Source organism: Macrosteles quadrilineatus, unplaced genomic scaffold (genome assembly GCF_028750875.1).
Source record: "Macrosteles quadrilineatus isolate MER2022 unplaced genomic scaffold, UCM_ALF_1.0 Scaffold_5__1_contigs__length_97177068, whole genome shotgun sequence".
Classification (NCBI taxonomy): domain Eukaryota; kingdom Metazoa; phylum Arthropoda; class Insecta; order Hemiptera; family Cicadellidae; genus Macrosteles; species Macrosteles quadrilineatus.
In genome coordinates, this window is record NW_026542598.1 from 91079956 (window position 1) to 91102783 (window position 22828).

General features: G+C 34.0%; 2 protein-coding genes across 2 annotated transcripts; one reads left to right on the forward strand and one right to left on the reverse strand.

Annotated features, from left to right (window-relative positions):
* Window positions 1-1524: 1524 nt before the first annotated feature.
* LOC128994486 (partitioning defective protein 6) lies at window positions 1525-14639 on the reverse strand. The gene is made up of 6 exons (XM_054419072.1): window positions 14456-14639; window positions 12289-12514; window positions 4930-5057; window positions 4276-4416; window positions 3494-3619; window positions 1525-3042 (listed from the first exon to the last, which is right to left on the reverse strand). Exons 1-6 carry the CDS (start codon window positions 14519-14521, stop codon window positions 2809-2811), a joined length of 921 nt encoding a protein of 306 aa, XP_054275047.1. The 5' UTR covers window positions 14522-14639; the 3' UTR covers window positions 1525-2808.
* A 2191-nt stretch (window positions 14640-16830) lies between these two features.
* LOC128995905 (sperm flagellar protein 2-like) lies at window positions 16831-22101 on the forward strand. The gene has a single exon (XM_054420951.1). The coding sequence runs from the start codon at window positions 16833-16835 to the stop codon at window positions 22050-22052; it is 5220 nt and encodes a 1739-aa protein (XP_054276926.1). The 5' UTR covers window positions 16831-16832; the 3' UTR covers window positions 22053-22101.
* Window positions 22102-22828: the final 727 nt, after the last annotated feature.

Sequence of the window (22828 nt, forward strand, 5' to 3'; positions counted from 1 at the left end):
TAACAAATCACAAGACAGAAACAATGTTTACATACAATTGCGGAACTTTTTAGAGGTTTCTCAAATTTGAGAATGAAGTAGGCACCATTAGTAATAGGCACTCTGGGACGGTGCAGGTTAAGTCAACAATTTAAACTTAAACTATGGGCCAATTCCAATTTCTCAAAACTTTGATGCTGGGAGTTTTACGGAATATTCGATTCTCGATACTTCATAACATTCTACTGCCCGCAATAACAACAAAATTGTGAAATTTAAATTTGGTATCGGTATCGGAAATATTTACATGATTCTCATCCCAAAATTGGCCAAACGATTAAATTGCTACCAGAAAAAAGGGATTACTAATTTCTTGAAATTTTGAATTACAGTCACTGTTTAAGTTTTAGAGTCAAAGACTTTTTGGAACTAGCCCATTCATATGCTGAAATATTTTGAATTGCATACCATCCTAGCAGTTACTTTAGATTATACAAAGATTATCCTGAATTGGCTACAACCTACAAATTTGAAATGTTAACAGATATGCTTACTAAAATTACTCCTAGACGTAAGATATTTAACTTAAATAAACACAAAATGGTTTTTTAACGGATTTAGGCCAGCCATCTATGATCTTTTAACTAGAGTGTACCAAATCTGCCTCCAATGATAGAGAAAATAGAGAAAACTATTGTAAATAAAATCCGACATCCATTCTATAACAAATTTTTGCAAATATATTTTAGAAAAACAAATTATTGTATTCTAATGCATTACATCAGGATAGCAATAGAGCACATTGACCAGACAAATGCAGGGTTAAATTCATAACATATAATGTTGGAATACAAACATATAAATGGAATGTTATCGTATATAAAAAGTACAAAGCTCATTTGGACATTTAAATACTATAGTTCGGCCGCTTAGAAAACGACCTGCGTGCTAATGCTAAACCAATGCTGGAGGAGGTCGCTTTCTAAGCGGCCGAACTATAGTAAATATCTTTAAAAATCTACAGATAGAGTATAGAGTAATGAAGTTTAAAAACAAACTGTTTTTTAAATTCAACATACAAAAAATCGCAAATATCTTAACTGATATACAAAAAACACATTAACGAGTTGTCATTGAGAACATTTACCTCTGATAGATTATACATAACAAACATAACTTTAAGTACAACGTATAAAAAATACTGTATAAAGTAATTAAATAATTTAACATAAACAAATTTACTAAGTAGGCCTAATGGTTTACCCTAATAATACTTTCTCACATAAAAAGTAATTATAAATGTTTTAAATTGAACACGGGTAACTCAGTGTTACAATTTTAATAAAAAGATAATCTCACATTTATGTTTATGTTTCGAATGCAATATTTGTGATGATTACTGACTAGGACCAAGTTTTAAAAGTTTAAAGAATAATAAGATATTATTAAAATTGATTAAACAAGTAATTAATGAGAATGTTAAAAGATTTTAAAAACCAATACTTGTTTAGTGAATTTATATTATTTTATAACTAATAGAAAGGTATAAACTAGTAGTAAAGGATTTAATATTGAGTATTTTTTTTAAAATGTGTACAAGATAAGAGGGAAAATGTATTTTGCAATTTAAGAGGGAAAAATTTGTATTCAATTTGATTGGCTCAATCAATACTTCAACTCTGTTTTGCATTCATTTTAGAAACATTATATCATGTTTTTAAAAGATAAGATTGCCTCCTAAAATATAAGCATTGAACAAAACTTTATTTGATAGAAATCCCAACTGCTTCCGATTCAAAATTTTTTTTATATGCTTTAAAAAATCTCTGAAACTAACAGTTTAGCCTACAACTCCTATCAAAATTTCTGAAACTATGTGAGAAAGTTAGTTAAGTAATACAAAAATATGAAAATAAGAACATCTTAACTTATCGACCTAAGTCTAAACGCAATAGGTACGGGGACAATCCATTCTCACAGGGTACATATCAAAACACGAGTCCAACACGACTTAGCGATATCAGACGATTCATCAGTAAAAAATAACGATTATTGTGGAATAAAATAATATCAATAAGTCTGCACAGGTGAACTAGAGTTTGTGCACAAAGGATAGGATGTGCAAAATACTGGGTCTGGACGGTTTTATATATAGTCTCTGGTTTCATAAACCACTAAGTAGCTTGGTTAAGTAGTGTCTTGGTCACTAACATGGCGACTGTGTTGATCGGGAGAGTGGACGAGACACAAGACTACCTCGGTTGAAATCTGTTGTCGAATATGAGACAACAGGTATACTCGTCTTAAACTTCTTCGCTTGTATCAAGATTTTTTTTAAATTGTTTTGTGAATCGTTTAATAATTGCACTAAGAGATATGGCTTTAAACCAAATATAAATTATTACATATTTTTAAAATAACTTGGCGACCTCAAGCCTGTGTATAGAGTGTGTCAATCAAAGCTTTATAAACTTTGTATATTGAGATTTGTGATTTAGGAAACCATAATTAATATGGTAGAATTTTGAAAATTAAAAACAATTTTGACATCAAAAAGCTGAAAGCAAAAATTTACACAGAATCATAGAAGTTTGGTACCATGAAGGTATATTGCCCTTGATCCTTTGAGCAAAACCAGGTATGATTTTTCAAGACATTTTTACTAAAACCTTTTTTTATCAAATGAACTATGAATAATGTGTTCCTTCTGTTGAACACATTCAAGTGTTTTAAGCACAAATTGGTGAATTCTACCAGTTAATATTTCCACTACCCTGACTCGTCCACTCTCCGCCCTAACACTCGTCACCATGACACATGTTGCCATGACTACAGATGCAGTACTGTGGGTGTTTCCGCACTCATGAGGTCGACCACCTCGTCACGGTCGTACGTATCGTCGTCAGAGCCCGTGGTCGTAGCGGACTGCGCCGATTGTTGCGACCCTGACGAAAGTTGAGAGTTGCGGCTGAACGAGCCTCGTCGTGGCGCAACTGTCCGCTGATTCGCTGGCTTCACCGTGATTATAAGGTTCCAGCTGTTCGCCACCATCATGTCCGTCACCTGTAATGAGATATGTATTTTATTTATTATAGTTAAGTCAGAAACAGTAGGTTTACCTTTGTGCATGAGCTTACCTTGATTCATAGACATGTAGGCTTGCTTTTCACTTTACAATATTGATTACAAATCTAAGCCTAGAGCCTTTTACTTAAAATATTCCACTCCAGAGAATATGTTAATTGTGGGATTATTGATGCCATTTTCTATCACAATTAGTAAAAACAAATTTTCACAACATTTCGGGATCTGGTATCTGATCTCATCCTCAGTAAGAAATTACCTGATACAGAACAAACAATATTAGTACATAAACCCAGCTAAAACTGGAAAAAGAATATCATGGTGGACAAAACCAGAAAAAAATGTTGGGATAAAATAACATAAATGAAAATAGAGGATAGACAAACATGAAAGGAGATTATGGCTACAATTATGATATTGGATCTCTCACCTGATCCAGAGTTTTGCCTGCGACCTCGATGCCGTTGACCTCTATCACTTCATCATTGACAGCCAGAAGTCCCGTGCTCTCTGCTAAGCCCCCAGGTACCAGCCTGGAGATGAATATACCCGGCACCTACAAACATCAGACCACTAAATGTACCATTGTAAGGAAAGAAGTTGGCCTATACTGTCTTTATTAAAAAACGGTTATGTTTGTAATCTTAGTTTATAGTACAATCTAATATAAAAACAATAGGAATTATTTTGAGCAATTATTTATTGACAAGTTACAGATTTAGGATAAGTATTACAAAAGCTTCACTGGCGTCTTCTCCCGCAATAACAAGTTCTTAGGTGTCTGAATGTCCATCTAAATCTGCAGTAAACCTGCAATTCTAAATGAATTTAATTGATAGTTGCTTTATTGAATTTTTATCCAGACAGGTTCACGATAAAACAAAATTTACAGTTAGATCCTAGCATAATACAAATAACATTATGATGCCTACTAAGGTTTGCTCCTACAAGAAACAGGCGGATGTAAGTTATGTTTACTTTATTTTAAAAGCTAACCATGGGGTAAGGAAGTCAGAAATATGTTTTAAAGATTAAGTAAGTAATCTAGGTTCATTCATAAATTGATTAAACTTCAAGGAGGGTACATCAGCCTAGGTCATACCATGATGACTACAATAGCTACAACCTAATAGGGTAATTTGATGAAAACAATCAATTTCTTACGGCATGAAAAACCTTATTGGATACCTCCGTCTGTGCACAGTAACTGACCTTCTCCAGTCCAGAGGGAGTGACTCGTACGCTGGTGCCGTCCCTGATGTAGAAACCAAGTGGCCGATCTGAGCCATGCTTGAGTAACCTCACCCTCCTCTGTGTGTCTGGCACTATGTCTACGTCTATGATGGACGATACCTTTTAAACAATCACAAGATAAATAACTAGGCTAAATAAATAAACGGTGTAAAATCTGGAGGGTAATATTCTTACGATCTTTCAAAATAAGTTTTTTTTGCTCCTGCTAACGGAGTGTGAATGCTGGAAGTGGTAACATCACCGTAGTGGGGATGACTAGTTCTGTACCCTGCCACCAGAGGTGATACGAGAGCGCTGCTGGAGAAGCGCTCTAAGCAGTCAGTTGTCTGTCAGCCATTTACATAACAATCCAAGCCCTGGTTAGTCCAGAAAATCCTTATTTGCCCATATATTTTGATCCCAGATAGCTTAAAAAGTTGTATTAATGTTTTATTATTGTATTTTTGTCCTTTATACATTATCTGGGTACATTTGTGCTCAAAGTGATAAGCGTAGATATCTTAACGGGCACTTTCGCATTTACTAAGTACTCTAAACAATTTTAATAAAGTAGATATCACATTTATTAAAAAAAAATCTATTAAAAATTAATTTAAGTTATAATATTTTTACCTGTCTAAAGTCATGAGGATTTGAGATACACAAAGCTTTCCCTTTGCCAGGTGTTCCTCCTAGTATTGAAGATATGAGGTTCTTGTGTTTGAACGTTCCATAGCCAATGACATCTTCTAAGCTGTCACCTAAATAAAATAAGAGAAATGACATTAGCAACATTATAGGTTACAGGGTCAGTTTGCTACAAATTCGTAACTGTGGATTCCATCTTTCTAGAATAAAACATCTGTTTTGTTTCAAGACTAAGGGATGTGTGATCTAATTTTGATCAAAACAAATAGTAAAAATAGGCTAAATTTCAAAAAGTAGTTCTTAACTAGAAACATCAACTCAGATAACCATTTAGGATAACCATAGTATGTTTTGGTACCTATTTTGAAAAATTAAAAGTTTCTATATGTAGCTACTTCTTCTGATGTTCCAAATGAAATGAAATCATAGAGGATCAAGTAATCTATTTTCAGAGTCTTACTTTGAGGACCATTTACATCAGTCGTTGTTCAGTACTAAAATTATTTTTTCTCAACAAATTTGTCATAAAAAGAAGAACCAAATTTGGTACACTCATTCTTTAGGCATTAAATAGGAAAACTAAGTACTTTTTTTCTGATCTGACCTTCTTGCAATTCCCAATTGATAAAAAGACCAATTATTCTATTAAATCTAATTGAAGAGAATGTTTTCCTATAAAACTTGCACCATTAATGCCTCATTAAATCATTAATGATTTCCAATTTTTTTAATTTTTGATTCATAATTGTCACTTATTTATGCTTTTTTAAATTAGTGCCTCATTTAAGAAGACAGCATTCCATTCCCATTCACAAATTACTCAACCTATCAATTTCCCTGTAAAAACTTAACCTAACTAATATATTCAACACCAAAACAGCAGTAAAAATATTAATTTACAATCCAAAAAACTCCTTGACATTAAGCAGGTTGTCCAACCAGATGATTAAAATATTCCCACTCTACACGGAGGCCACAATAGGCTTTGTGTTTTATTCCCACACTTGACATTGGCTCAAGTTTACTATGTTGATCTCCATATCATGATAAGACACCACTGATACAACAGGCTCATGCTTCATTTCTACATCTCTCTACACTAACTTTGTCAACTCTTAGTAAAACATATGGGAAAAACTAGTTTAAATTAAATCAAACATATTGAACTAGGGTGGATTTTTTAATTTAAAAACAGAATTAAGTTAAAAAATTCAATTTCAAAACTCAAATCCCCAGAATGACTGGTTATGGTTATGAAAAATTCCAAGTTGCAGTTCCAATGCTACAAATGTTATGTTTTCATTTGTCAAAAAACGTGGACAAAATGTTTCCAAGCACTTCAAATTTAGCTCAGGATAATCCTGCACAATTTTAGATATCGAAGAAAAATGTTCATAGAGAAGGCCAATCTATTTGAATAGTTTATTAAATCTGCTGATCACGGCAAACCCAGAAAATCAATATATTTGTTGGACCTGAAAGAATATTAAAATGGATCTGGAGAAAAATAAAACAATTTTATATTTTGTACCAAAGTTTGAAAACCGCCCCAAGAATTGAATATCTTCAAATAGTAAAATCTGCTGAACAAAGTAAACATGCTTTGCTAATATCTTTATTGTAGGGATTTATAGTTAAGGGGCGAAATTATAGAAGAGCACACACATAAAAGAGCATTACTTTGGACCAAGGAATATTAAGGTTTTTACTAGAGTAAATTGAGATTAGTCTGTAAAGTACTACTTTTTATATGACTAACAAAATAAATATTCCCTCCCCAAAATACTTCAACTTGGTGTCCACTTTATTTTACTGTGGGCAAGTACCAGCTATCGTTTGGGAAAAATTAATTTCCGTCCAAAACAAAAACCTAGATTGTTGAATCAATTACTACGAGAAGTACTACTGAGCATTCTGAGCAATTGCAAGGTTCATAGAGCAAATACCGAGAACAAAGAAATGTTACAGTCAACAGTTGAGTAACATGTGAGTTATTATAGTAGGATGACTCATCTTGATATCAGCTGGAATAAAACTCACACCTGATCATATACACTACACAGCATTCCATGACTAATGTTTTGATTATTTGAACAGAGAAAAATACCAGCAGAATATCTTTGATGTTACCTTCAAATTTATTCCATTAGTTAACTTAATATTTGATAAACCCTATAGGCGTATATTACAATTAGGTTCAGTTTAGAAAAATATGACAACATCTTAAATGTTTTATGTGCGTAGAAATGTTTCTCAAATTGAAAAAATCCACGATGATTGTTAATTTAAATTTTTTCACAAATTAATAAAAACATGCATTTTAATTATTTTACATCCAATCTTATATAATAATTCTCAATAAGTTTTGTTTGGTCCTTAGCTTTAAAAGCTAACCACAAGTAATATTAATTTAATATCCCAATCGGATCACAATTTGAAAACAAAATAACTTTCATTTATTAAAACGATGCCAAAATTACCTGTAAAGTATACAGTGCGAGTTCAAGTGTTTGTTAACATATATTTCAACAAAATTGAATAAATTAATCCACGGAACATCCTAAAATCTTTTGTATAACTGCACAACTATTCCATCAGGAACTCTTAGCCATTATTTATTTAACCAATGACACTTTTGCTGTCTAAACATAAAATTAGTCTCCTCATTGTTTATTTTTGATCAATGAAGCAACGATTGATAACCAATGAGTAATCTGACCTTGACCCACTAATTGACATGCTCAGAGAATACAAATGATACACAATACACAATACACAATACACAATACACATTGCCGTATTAAAATAAAATCCACGTTAATTTATATTCCTTAGTCTTTGATACAGAAAAAATATGCCTACCGGTATCTCTTCTGGTATACTACTATATATTTTCAAAAGTAAAACTCTTTATAATGTTTTCAAGCAATTTATTTTAATGTGATCTGTATTAAATAATAATATTCAACATACTTATCTGATTTTCATTTTCTAACACACAAACAGAGCAAAAAAATAGTTTGGATAGTACTGTTTTGAGCTATGTTTGTTACAATCAGTAACCTAATAATATTTCGAAAAAGTCTATGATAAAATTTAGGGGTCTGCAGGCCAGACTTTTATACTTTTAGTGGGGTCTAGTCAAACATTTAGGCCTACGGGTCTCAGGCCAAGGAATTAATTATAATACTTACAATAGGTTTTTAGCATATTATTGTACATGGATTTCCCCTTATTGAGGTGGAACTGGGAAAATTTTCTGCAGTCAAGACAAAATAGAGAAATTCTATCTAAATTCTATTCTAGGTCGTGGTCACAACAGAATATTGAACTTTCACAATCACAGAGAAAATCGGCAATTTTAGACCGTTCTAGCGAATAGACAAATAAAAGCTCGGCTTGAACTGCCCAGAGTTTGACCCAAAAATTAGTACCGTCCCAAACCGATCCCTCTTGCCGACGGCACAGAGAAGTAAGATACAGAGGATACATTCAACGGTACACTGAAGTGGTGTCTAGCACCAGTCGCTGGTGTCTAGAGAAAATTCTTTTTGTAATTCCCTTCTGCTCTCCTTCCCCCCTCCTGCCATCACATACTACAGCGCTCACGTAGAAAGGGCCTGTGCACTACAGCTGCTGTACTTGTACAAAAATGCTATGTAGCCATCACTGTTAAGGCTCTTCCTTGTTCGGGACAAGTACATTCCATCCCACCATACCAGAGCTTCAAGCGCAGAGTTGTCCCATAAGCTTGTATTCTCTGTATCTTACTTCTCTGTCTGTGGTGATGGTTGGCCTGACCTAACCTAAAAGCATCGAGTACCTGCAGACCCCTCAATAAAAAAAAGAAATCTGACATAATCAAATGGATATCAGTTAACTATAATAGATCTAAAATGTCAAATATGGCACTAAAAATCAAATAAACTACAACAATTTTCTAGTTGGCACCTGATCATCTACATGAAAAAACAACAAAAAAGTGGGATCTAAGAACGATTTAATCGGTAGAAAACAATAATCGGGGCGAGGGGAGAGATTGTGACGTTAGAACTTACGATAGCAGGCGACAAAGTTAAAGTTTGTTTTGTGACCGAGTTGAGTCAACCAGTTGGGGCCGAGGAGTGGGGGAATCATTGGTTCGTCCATGAATCCTGCGTTGAAAGATAACCTTTGTGTTAAATTGAAACAAATGTTTAGTCCAAAATGTTTGAAGGGATACAATGGAAGGTATTATGAAACAAGAAAATTAGCTTTCTCTATATTACGTCCAAATAAATAATGAAGCTTATTCTGTTTTGGGTTAACTATGGTTAAGAAAATCATAATTTGTTTGAGAATTACTTCATTTGTTCGATACAAGAGATCTGGTTCACCCAATCTGAATCATGGTTGCACCTTGCACCAAAACTCAGCTTTAAGTCAAATATTCAAACTGGTTTATATTAGCATAGTAAAATAATAGAATAAATAATAGAAACAAAATTTTGTCTACACTAGCAATCAGTGTCGATGTAGCCTACATGAACTAGACACGAAAAACTAGCTTCAAAATTTACAATGGGATGAGAAGTCTAATATTAGAGAGAAAAAAACTGTTTATTTTACCCTATACCAAGCTGATATCAGAATATTAACCGTAAATAACTGAATATAAACTCCCATTAATGTTAATAAGCCAAGACCTATAACAATAAACGTCCATTTACTAGAGTTTTCACATTACAGTATAGTCAACAACAACAATTAAATTCATTCCATAGGCTTACGGCTTATACTTGATCAAAAACACAGCTAAAGTTGCCATGCATTATTGCTGCTCAAACACAAAAATTGCTTTCTAAGGTTAAAAATTACAAAATTTGTATCTAGAAAATATATTTAAATTTTACAGAAGGAGGAAGATTGATTCTGAAAGAAAAATGCAAGCTACATGAAGGAGTAGCTATGAACTTGAATTCATTGAATTGATCATCTACACTAATCCATTAGGCATACATTCCTGATCATCCATCACTTGATATCACTACTGTAAGTTAACACATTGAAGATAAAATATGGAAATAACGTTCCACCTGCGTTGTAAGTAAGAAGAAATCATTGAACAACAATTTCAGATTTAAAATACAGTAGAACCTCTTTAAACCGAACTAATTGGGACCGGGGGTAGTTCGGACTATTGAATAGTTCGGATTACGGAACATATTTTGATGTTTTTACATAACAATAGGTAGGGAAAAGTGAAAAATGCTTTATAAAGTAAAATACGGTGTTTATTTAGTAGTAGGCTACACATAGGGAATAAACAGTATCATACATTACAATTGAAATAATTACGGTGCGTACATCAATAAGTACAGTACCCAATAAAGAACTGCTGTACTGTGTATAGAGTACAGTAATGAGGCGTTCGGATTACTGGATGTTCGGATTATAGGGGGGTTCGGATTTAAAGAGGTTCTACTGTATAGCCTATGAAAGACTTGGATGGGATTTTTTCATTTATACTGTAAAAACTTTATATGTGATGTGGAAAGCGAATAGGGACCTCTTGTCCCTATATAGGCCTACAGTATTTGAATTCCTTATTAAAAATTCCGAATAACTTGGTGCAAGTCCCATGCTTTTACGATTTCTTTTTGTTAAAGTTATAGGACTTTGAAATTTTGCTACGGAAAAGGGTCATTTTGAGAAAAACTATTTTGAAATTTTGAAATTTCATATAATTACACATAAAAACAGTTTTTTTGTAAGAAAACTGTTGGTATCAAAAGAAAGCTTATAAATTACCTCTTTCGAAGCAATACCAATTGTTGTCTTAACTCAGGGTAGATTTCATTTAAATAATTGTTTTATCAAAGCATGTCGTAAAAATCACAATTCAGAAAAGATACATCTTGTCGGCCCTAGATGTTATTTCTCCATAAGAAATAAAAAAGTACCTCTTGTCGGGACCGGAAATTTTGAAAGATAACAATCGATAAAAACCGAATTTAGATATTTTTGACCTTAATTAAGGTCTACTTATATTGGCCATACTGAAAATTTTGCATCGCCGACAAGACATCCCTTTTCGCTTTCCACATCACATATATTTAATATTGGATTGAAAATGAACAATTTTCGTTGTTACCAAACAAAAAGTATGTTATTTAAACAGAAGCTAAATTAACTAGACCTAGCACAATGCATCATCTAAAACAGTAGAACCACCAACTGCTTCTTGATTCATACAACTTATGTAGCCTATTTACATAAAGAGACATTTTTATGCTGCCGACATTGAAGCAAAATGTAAAACTAACATCAGACGGAACACTATCTGTAAAAAGCTCAGCGAACGAAAGATACCACATTTCAGCCAAAGCCTTGCATACAAAAGGATTAAAACTTTCTCGGTACCTAGATAGAAGTCTTGATTTTCAACTGAGACTCGTCAAAATCTTTTAAAATAACGCTGGAGTCTATATTCTATCCGGCTCAAGTATTTATCAATATTTTTCTAGGTCAGTTCTGTAATTAAAAAAATCCATTCGCACAGTCTTTAAACACAAGCACAAGTTTAAAAATATCACAATGTAGTTAAATCTAAAATGAAATATAAGGAATCTGAGGTCTGAGGTGGTGAAACAATTTAAATGACAGCGTTGTTACAGACTAAAATAAGGTTGTTAAAAGAAGATAATTTATTCCAGAAATAAGAGTTAAAAGGCCAAGGCATGTAGGCCTATATACCGGTACCTAAAACACGAGACCTATTTAAGTGACTACACTGCACGTTGGTGGATTTGAGTGAAGACATTATCTACGGTACTTTAGTATTATACGAAGGCCACCCTTATACAGCACGCTGTGGCGGTTATGTTAGGTTGGGTTATCATAAATAGAAAGTATGACACATCTGGTATAGTTCGATTCATAACGAAACGAGGAAAGACCTACAAACATATTTATGATAACTCAACATAACTGCTGCAGCGCACTGTCAAATATGTGGCCTAAGCCCTACTTATAATAAGTACCTTTAAGTACCATTAAGTACCATATTATCTTCTCATAATCTACCAATGATGAACGAACAATTTGATATTCTTTTTTTATTCACAGTGGCTTTTAGGCATGAATGATAATAAAAAAATTTTAATAAGCAATCCTAAAAATTACAAAAACAAAATTAAAAATTTTTACTATAACTAAGCCAGACTGCTTATTTAGCCTAGATTTTCATTTACTTCTAGATAAGTGTTTAAGGTTAACACAAATTTAAATTGAGTGTCTTGACTATAAGCCTAAACCATGAACAACTTAAGTTAGGTTGTAAAATGATAAGAATCGGACACTCACCTTTCCTTTGTATAATGATTCTGAGTAGAGGCCTAGCGTTCTGCAGCGCTCTGGCCAGGTTGTCATCATTGTTGATCGGCAGCAAGTCTCCGTCCCGAGGGTCTGTGTAGGAGATGAGGAACACAACGTCTATCAGTTTATGCAGCTTCTCCAACAGTCCGTGGAACTCTTCATACTTCATACAAGTCCCCCTTGACAATGAGAACCTCCGAAAGTCTGAGTCAAACTGGAACAGACACAGATTTGTTTAATTTACACAAACGTAAATAAGGCACAAAGTCAATTGGATGGAATTCCGAACGGGCTTAGGTCTATCTTAAAAAACTCCCAGAAGAAATATCTTGTTAAAAAAAATCTAACTTCACAGCCAGAGTTCTTCTTCAGTCTAGATAAGAGGTGACAGGTCAATGTTTAAGTTACTTCCCAATGTTCATTAAAAATTACCTTTGTACTCTTGTATTTAAAAACGTAAGTTACCAAGAGTTTTAAATACCTGCAACTGGTCCAAAAATGTAGGTGTAAAGAATGTAAACCAACCTGACCAGCTACCTGCATAACACACTTTGTAAGGACTAACTTATAAAGAAAAATATCAAAATTATGCTAATAGCCTAATTGAAAAGTTAATAAGTTAACTTACTTCTACTAGGACTCATGAATACCTACCATCAGAACTGCAGCCTTTGGTATTTTTCAAGTTAAAGAAAAATGTTAGGTTTATTCATGGCTTTAACATGCTTTAACTCATCCATTTTGATTGCATATGAATGTTGATCTGAGGTAGGCTAACTTAATAAAATATAAACAGACTTCAAGTTAATAAGAGACAAAGCGAAAGCGGCCTTTAGTTTCCTCTAGGCCTAAGTCGGATTTTTTCAGCGATGATTTTAAGGTTCGGTAAAGTAGGTTAGTATTCTATGAATTTGGTGTGAGTAGGCTACTAATCATTTACTTAACTACCGATACATAGGGGCATAAGTCCGTTAAAAAAATACGATTAAACTTAGTGTGCAACTCTTCAGCCTAAGTTGACATCAGATCTTACTAAACTTTCAGTTACACTGGGAGTTAGGCTGCACTTTACTTGACGTCCTACACTCATTCGATTGTTTTTTCGATTCGATATTTTCATTCGATTGTTTCATTCGATATTTCGTTTGGTTAGTTAGGGTAGGTTAACCTTACCTAACTAACCAAACGATATATCGAATGAAGCAATCGATATATCGATCGATATTTTCATTCGAACGAGTGTAGGACGTCAAGTAAAGTGCAGCCGGGAGTTAGTTCAATGGTCTACTAAGACTGACAAATAGAGTAAGTTAGACCTAGGGCGGGTACAGTTTCTTAACTGGGCTACGCTAATATTGATTGAAAGTATCGAATTGAAAATATTGACAATTATCGATATTTTAAAATAGCCTATATCTAATTTAAAGTTAAACTACATAACCTAACCTAATTAACCAAACTTGCTGATTGATGGTGAAAAAATCGTGTGAAGGTTTACTAATTGAATCGATAGTTTCAATCAATATTAGTGTAGACCAGTTAAGAAACTGTACCCCCTAGGCCTAAGTTAACTAAGTAAAGGCAAATTTTGAGCAGAATAGTTTACGCTTAAAGTACGCGCAGCCCATTTCTAACACGCTAGAAACATCCAATTGTCGATTCTCCAGTCTCAACAACTACGATGAAGGGGACAGATGTAAGATTGTAGTCTTTAAAAATGCATGGCATAAGTTAGGTCCTATTCATAGGCTAACTTAAATTAACATTCAGATAGCCTAATGCCTAACTTGACTTAAGTTCGGTGTGTTAATTGAATTTGAAAAAAGCTAGGATTAGAAATACCATTTCAGAGTTCCTAGCTTTATTTGGATAAGTTACCCAAACGTTTCAAAACCTTAACCAAAACCAAGGCCTTATGCCAAAGAAAATGATTGCTAACCTAGGCAAGGCTTTGAGGGTAGGGCCATACCTTAGGTTAAGTTATTAGATTGGGTAACAAGCAAGAGAATTTAGAAAATGATACGATTAAGACAATCAAATGTGTAGCAGGTCATGGGTTTAAAAACATGCGTTCACAATAGCATCATCTAATCAGTCATCAAACAAAATATTGACATTATAGAGAAAAGGAATGTGGTAGGCAAAGTAATCTTACCTTGCTTTTCACTTCCACCGTGGTTCCGCTATCGACTTTAAAATGACTTTTTGAATGCCTTGACATTTCGACTACATTAATTATAACACTTTATCTATACAATCACTTCATTACCAAACACACAAAACACAAAATTAAATAAGGAACAAAAGCAATAAAAGTTGTCACAGCATATTTACGGAATTCGGAATTCCTCTTCGACTCGTCACTCGGCAGTCAATGAAATAATGACGTCACAATTCGTAACACCTGCTATCTGGGCATCGACCACTAAATTAGAAAAAAACACTGTGGCTCATACTATTATTAATGTGTAACGGACGAGTTTTCCTTTTTATAGCTGTGCTCAACTTTTAAGCAAAATCAATCAAAAAGATCACCAGTTCGATTCTTAAAGAAATCAAATCGTGTTTTGGTTTCACATAGAATTCGCTTTGATTCCTTTAAACCCCAGCTGATCTTAGAAGCGAGTCTATGATCTTATTTTTTAATTGTCATCCTTAACTACATATTTTTCCATTGAGCCATTGATTACACATCTCGAAATGTTAAACTATGTAACCTGAATCGGAATTGGACTTGTGTCCTAGTTTATTGGGCTTTGAAAAAATAAATGGTCGTGACTTAAGATCCAGCTAATCTTACAAGTTCAGTCAGTAACAAAGCTGTCACCTCATACATTCAACATTCATACTTCGCCTTAAAATATGTACCGTACTTTTATGTGTGCCTGCTTTGTATTATATACAAAAACTATCTTCATAACAGAATTACTGGGTTTCAGCTACCGCCTCCGTATCACGAGTCTCAAAACAAAAGGAACGGGGTTTTGGGCTCAACTCCACTCCACTACTCTTCAGCCCCCCTCTCCTCTTTGTTCATCTTCATCCCTCTCTGTCACTCCCTGATAATCTCTGTTCCTCTCTGCCCCTCTCTGTTCCATTGTCCCTCCCTCTGAACCTCATCTGCTCCTCTATAATATCTATCTCCCTGATTGTCCCTCTTAATTTTGGTATCATAACAATTTCCACTTTACCCTTCTTTTCATTTTGTGTCTTTGTCATGCAGCCTTGATTGTTATGGCTTATAGCAAAGATTGGGGATTCATAGACTAATGGTACAGAGAAGTACAGAGGAAATATGCTTATGAGAGGACCATGTGCTCTTTCAGCTCTGATATGTAGTGCTGGAAATATATTTTACAGTAGACACCCTCTTATCCGGACTCCTCGGGACTGAGGCCAGTCCGGATAACGGGTTTTCCGGTTAAACCGTTATAACTAAAAACTCGTTAAAACGGACCGTTTGCTGTGATATTCGACTTAAATTTAGGAGAGCATTGAATTTAGACACGTGATCACTATGGTCTCAAATCTTTCTCACGAGAACAGTCTTTTCAGTACCACCCACTTCCTGCCAATCTAGTCCGGTGAAACCAATGTGCTGATAAAAATTTTCCGATTAAAGAGATGTCATTTCCGCCAAGTGTAGTCTGATTAAACCGATGTCCGGTTAAAAGGTGTCCGGATAAGAGGGAGTCAGGGAGTCTACTGTAATTGCGATGAACAAGGAAGAGCCCGAATCGCGAGTACTGTGCAGAAATTCTTATCACACAGGGCATCCTGGTCTTCCACCACCATGGCACTCCACTACAATGGCATTATACATGAGAGCAAGGAGGTGATGGATTGGAATTTGCCTGGACACCAGCACTAGTGCTAGACACACCACTTAGGGGTACCGGTACTATATTAAATGTTTCCTCTGTACCTTACTACTTCTCTATGACTATGGTGTATCCTATTAAATTATTTCTGATAGAATAAGAAAAAGAAAGGGGAGTATTATCATAGATAAAACATACTCAAGGATAATCGTTGAATAGACAGATGTTTTTTGTGGGTAATTAATTGTATTACATCTTTGACTACAACTAGACATTCCATTCCCATGTTCAAGTTGTTGCCTGTTTTTAAAAATCAAAATCATCGTAGTTGATGTGAGCCCACCGACAGATTGCGCTGATCTAAATCACTGATTTCTGTTGAATACACAGACTTTTTAACAAAGTCAATCTAATCTTAGTTAGTGCATTCTGTGACTGGCTCACATAACTATGTTCTTTTTTTAATAAAAAACTTATCACAGCTGTCCCATATAGATGGGATGTCTACTCCAGTATCCAATAGTCAATCTTTGTATTTTAAAATACTATGGAATTTTCTGTTTAGTTGTTTTGATACCAGTTATGAAAATATATCCCTCCAAGCCTTTCAATTCCTTAAGACTGATAAACAAAATCTGCTATATGTCAAATGCAAGTGTGTGAACAACTTTTGAAAATAACAACAGAAAAATTCAAAACTTGTCGATAAACATGTTTGGTCTCATTGAGAGTTGGCTTTTTGACCAACTAGGAATAAATTGTAATCTTAAAAAAATTGAAGATGGAAATTTATTCCAGGATGGATGTGTTTTGGTAAAAATACTACAAAGCTATGGTTTGGTTGATGACAAGTTTAGTGGAATTATTCATTCTACCGTTGACAAAACAGTGTGTAAGAAGAACCTTAAACTCCTGAAGCCAATATTTGATATGTTAAAAATAAAATACGATGACACTATTATACATGGTGTTGCTGAAAATAAACCTGGAACAACTATCAACCTTCTTTATGAACTTTATACCTGTCTTGAAAACAAACAACACCTCTACTTTGTGACTAAGAACAACTTTGAAGAAGCCTGTCAAGAGAAAGTAAAGAATATTCAGGGGTTGTCGGTGAATACAAATCAACAAAAACCTGAAAAACATTCATCTTCAGATTTTTGCTTTGAACAACCCCTTATAAACAATGCAGATATTATAAATTGGTATAGAGACAAGTATAACAAGGTCAAACACAGCTTGAATGCAAAATTGAAGCAATCAAAAACACCAATAGCACAAAAAGGGAAGACCAATTTAGATGCAGCATGTGAACCATGTTTGTGGAAATCTAAGACGGATTCAGGAATGATTGAGAGTCTTCCTGAACTAAATGCCTATTCAAACAGCAGTGGAGACAAAAACCTCCTCGATTATAAAGACTTCATAGCAAAATACAAAATCAAACAAAATAACATAGCTGCAAGAAAAAGTTTAGAAAAGGCAATTCAATATGAACTATTGAAAAGTACGTGGAAAAAGATAGAGGAAAGTCAAGACAAAATTTACAGCTCAGTTTTGTCAGCTGTTTTACTAAAACAGTCAAACTACGAGAAACAGATACTATCAAAAGTTGTACAAGCTCAGAAAGAAGTTCAAGTTCAAAATGAAAATATAATATGGGCAAAACAGAGTGTTATAAATGAGCAGGAACAGAAAATATTCACAGACTTTGAACTAAAAGAAAGATTTGAAATGATGGAACAAAACTATTGGAATGAACGAAAGCGTGTCTTAGAACTGCATAAAAAGTTGTACAGAGAGAAAAAAGAAATCATTAAAAGGGATCATTACAACATTTGTAAGGAAACGGTTGACGCAATAGTAGAATTGGCCTTATCTGCCACTGAATACAAATTAAAGAATAATATGGAAGTTTCTAAAAGTTTGTGGAATAACTGGGTACAGCTATTTGTTAAGTCTTTGCCTGTACGATCCCAACTTCAGACTGTGGAGGATGGTATTTTGGAGGGTGAGGACGTTAACTACGATGAAGCAATATCTTTTGAGAAAGAACAGGATGAAATATTGAACGAAATTGAAATTGATGACTATTTATCGACAAGGGGGAGATGGTTTCACAGTGTTGTTCTCTTAGAACATGGAGATCCTAATGATAAGAATCTCGCAGCCATAGCTTATCGATTACTCTGCCTAAAATATCCTCTTCCTCCTTCCTCCCCACCACCTGATCTTCCTGAGTTTAAGGTAACTGGTGTCTTGCTTGATTTAAACAGCCCAAGCTCTATCGAAACTATAAAACTGCTTCTGAGCAAATCAAGAATTCATGTATTTGATACGGAATTGGCTGTAAAAAAGTGTATTGATCAGTGCAAAATTGAAACCCCACAACCTGTAGAAGGTAAACCCAATGACAAACCAAAAAATTCAAAAAACAAAACTATTGACGGTTCGAAACAGCTAAAGGGTAAAAAGAAGAAAGACAAGAAAATGTCTAAAAAAGACAAACTGAATGATGGGAAGATGGAGAATTTAGAATGCATTGAAGACATCATAAAGGTTGTCAATAAAGAAACTCAAACATCAATAATTTCTGTCAAGGAAGAGGAGACAACAAGAACTCCTTTAGGGTTACTCGGTGAACAGGTTAACAATAAATTGAAAGAGGGAAAAAATCTTGACGATTGTGATGTAGCTTCTATTATAGTTGAATATGTCAAAACACTGGAAGAATATGATGGGTGGCTGCTGTTAAATTACCCTACCACAATCGAACAAGCCTTTGGTCTAGAGCTGGCATTAACTGCCAAGAAAATACCAGCTGAACATTTTGATTCAGAAGTATTTAAACTTTTATCAGAAAAGGAGACTGATGAATTTAGCAATAGTAGAAAATCGAGACTTCTAGATTTACCAGATGAATCAGAGTCTCAACCATTTGAGTCATATTTCAAGGTATTTATCATGATCAGGGCTGAAGATAACGAAGTTGTACAAGGCGTGAATAAAATGTTTGAAGATGGTAAAAGCATATATGAAGTAGACAATGAATATGAGGAAGTACATGAGAACTCAGATTTATTGGATAAATTTTATAGAAACTTTGATATTTACTCAAATTTCAATCTCAAAACCCCTGACCTAAACAGTCTGAAGCGTTTAGCTCGAGTCATCTTACAAGAAAATGGTATTGAGGCTAAACAATCCGGTGATCTTTTTGGAGAAGATATTTTAAGTAAGTTAACAATAGGCAAAAAGTCTCCCAAAACAGTGAAGGCTGCGAAAGGTGGCAAAGAATCAAAGGGGAAAGTTAAAAAAGGAATTAAAAAAGGCGACTTAAACAAGAAGTCTAATGATATAAATCAAGATAACGTTGAAGTAATTCATACTGGTCACTGTGAAACAGATCTTAAAACAACTGACAGTGCAACAAATATAAATTTACCTCCACCTCAGCCAAGTGAAAACCAAATGTCCATTGTTAAATTTGCAACTTTGCCACTTAATAATGAATTTGGTATCTTTCTAGCTACAATGTGGGAAAATATAGAAACATGTTACATAAATAGCTTGAAAAATGCTTTGTTTGAAAATAGATTTATAAACTTAAGACTCCATCCATACTGTGTGTATGTGGAAAAAGAACTTAAAAAAGTAATTGAACAACCAGACTCAAAACAAAATATTGTCAATAATTTCCAGGAACAATTCAACAGCGTAAGTGAAGAGCTAAGGGCGCTTACTGAAATGAAAAGTCAGCTTCACTGTAGAGTATTGAAGCTGCAACAGGATCTTTGGAAGATTACAGATGAAAGAAAACGAGAAGTAGAAGAAAAGAGGCAAGATTTGATCCATGAAAATTGGCTGGTTAACGAAATATGTTTGTTGATCAATAGTTTCTTGAGTTTAATACAAATAGAAGTTGAGAGATCTTTCCAAGTTCTTCAACTTGTTAATGATTATTTTATGAACACGCTTGAAAAAATGCCTTCAACCCTGAAAGTCCATCCTGAGATGGTGAATATTGACAGAATAAACGCCGAGTCATTTCTAAATACTATTCAAAAACTATCTGGAGACTCGACATTTGAGAATAATGATGGAGACAAAATTGATAAACACAATTTTATAGCGAATAGCTTAGTTTCTTGCTTGGATGAACAAAAAACAATAGATATGCTAGAGAAGATTCTTTCAGAGAGAATCAAAGATGTAAAGTCAAACTTTACTTCCATTTTAAATGTTTTTCATGGCCAAAATAAATCGGAGAATATTGAGGTATCTAAATCAAACAAAGCAGAAGTCATATCAAAATCCCCAACAAGGAAAAAGCAATCATCAATCAAACCGAAAAAGGAATCTGTGAAGAATAAACTTTCAACGAACTCTCGCAAGAGCGAACAGGAAGTGAAAAACAACATTTCCGTCAAAGATATGATCATCGAGGCGTGGAAACATACAATAAACGACGAAGCTGAGAGGTTGGATTTCCGTATTGATTTAATTTATCAAACTGCAAAAGAAAACGTGATGGAGTTTTATTGCTTTGTCGAAGCTGTGTTTTGTAACCGCTACAAGTCTTTACTGTCCAGATACAACAATGAAATTTCAAACATAAACGCGGTTTGTGACTATATAAGGATGGCGATAGAAGAAGAATCGTCTTTGAATCACCAACTTATATTAGGACAAGACAGACACTTCATAGGTATCAGAGGTGATGCAGAAAATTTCAAACAACAAAGTTCTGCACTGAGGGAACTCAAAGAAGATTTTCATGAGTGTTTATTTACAATTAAACAGTTAAATCAGCTGCTTCTCATCTTCAAGATTTCTGCTCCTCTGGGTGTTGTAAGAAAACAGCCGCTTTGTTTCATGTTCCAAGATCTGATGTTGCTAGAGTCTTCTGAACACTTTCCATTTCTACCGAAGATGTGGAACAGCCTGAATGAACTTCAATTAAGAAACGTCTTTGATGAAATTTTTGGACCAGAGTTTGGAGTTGATTGGAAAGATTTTATTATATATAACCTTGAAATACCTTACCCAAAGGTAGACGACATATTATGCCTAAGAAAACAGTTTTTAATATATGACCTGGAAGAAACTGAATTAATTTCTGTAGAGCGTTACGATGAAATAAATTTATGGTTTGAAAGTGAACTTCCTGACAGCCCTGAACAAGGTTTAAGATTTGCTTTGGTGAAAAAACTTCTATCAGAAATGTTTAAAGTGGATGAAAATCATATAAACTATACCGCTTTACTCTTGTATTTCTGCAAAGACTTAGATCCAGTAAATGGGCTCAAAAAGGCATTGAGTTTGACTTTGGGTAGAAATGTAATAGTGACACAATCAGAACTGGACATGGTTCTTCAGAATGAGGAGGAAATAAACAATGTTGTTGTTTCTCTGCTTGGTGAAATAATTGATAGTATAGTTATTTTAAGAGAAGCGGCACAGGTTTATGAAATTGTTGAAACACCCTCTCAAAGTTTCTTGACATGTGATGTGTCAAGCAAAAGCAGTACCTGGCAATCTATTAGATCTTTAAACTCCGGAAGATTCGGTTCGTTGAAAAGTAACTCACAACTTGATTCTCATCTTTCGTCTAAACATGATGACGATGGCCAAGCATTCAATAAGAATATCACAAACACCCTTCAAATCACAAAGTCATGGGTGACGAGAATTCCAATCACAGCTGTTTTAAGTGTTTTGAACGCCTCATTCTTCTTCCAAGACAGAAGATTTGAGTTGAAGACCCAATACTTGAGCTGTTTGGAGGAACAAGGCGATGAAGATGGAATGATAGAGGCTTATAATTTGGTTAATCTTCCCTGCATTAAAAAGCTATTCACCATGACAAACAAATTTAAAATTTCAAAGCCTTGTGATATAGTGATGAGAACAGTTTTAAAAAAATAGTAGGAGTAAATTTTATAGATTGCTTAAGGAAGTTATAGTTGTGTTAGTAGTCTGTCTATTTTATTTTGTACCTACCAAAGGAATATGATGGTTAATTTATTACAACGGATTAGTTCACATTGTATACTTTTCCTTTGGGAATTTGCTCAGTAGAGAAAAAATACGGTTTAGAGTAAAAATCGGGAGGGGATAAAAAGGGTTTGAAACATAAGCCGTAAAGTGTGTAAATTTTATTTGAAAACTAGATTATATATATACCCAAGGGCAAAAATTAAAATACGTTTGGCTGTCTAAAAGCTGGAATTTCCATTCAAAACGTTTTCCATATAGTCTCTAAAATAGGCCTATTTATAATATTTTTAAATCATCAGAACAACTTGCACAATCTTGAAGCTAGTGAATAATTAAAAACAATGTTTTTATGGACTGACAATGGCCCAACACCTTCAAAACTGTTCCCACAATCTTCTAACACAGAACGTATTATTAATATTGAGACTCCCGTTTATTTATGTTACTATTTTTTTTATGTTTATGTATTACTTACACTGCTTTAGTTTGCAATTATCCATAAATAACGTATATTTAGTTTTGATTCACATTGAGCTGTTTAAAACTTTGCGCAAAGCTTTTTTAGATTTTAATATATTTATGACCCCTCCCCCCCCCCCACCACCACTTATGCACATGTTCTACAAATGCTAAAACTCAATAGCTAAGTGCAAGGTTTCAAACGTTTGGAATCAAATAATAATAAAATGTAGCTGAATAAATCT

Coding starts and splice junctions, on each gene's coding strand:
- LOC128994486 (XM_054419072.1), bottom strand. CDS start 14,521: ATGTCAAGGCATTCAAAAAGTCATTTTAAAGTCGATAGCGGAACCACG. Junction 5,058..12,288: donor AATCATTATACAAAGGAAAG/GTGAGTGTCCGA, acceptor TATTTTATTTAG/GTGACAGCTTAGAAGATGTC. Junction 3,043..3,493: donor CAGGCAAAACTCTGGATCAG/GTGAGAGATCCA, acceptor ATCTCATTACAG/GTGACGGACATGATGGTGGC.
- LOC128995905 (XM_054420951.1), top strand. CDS start 16,833: ATGTTTGGTCTCATTGAGAGTTGGCTTTTTGACCAACTAGGAATAAAT.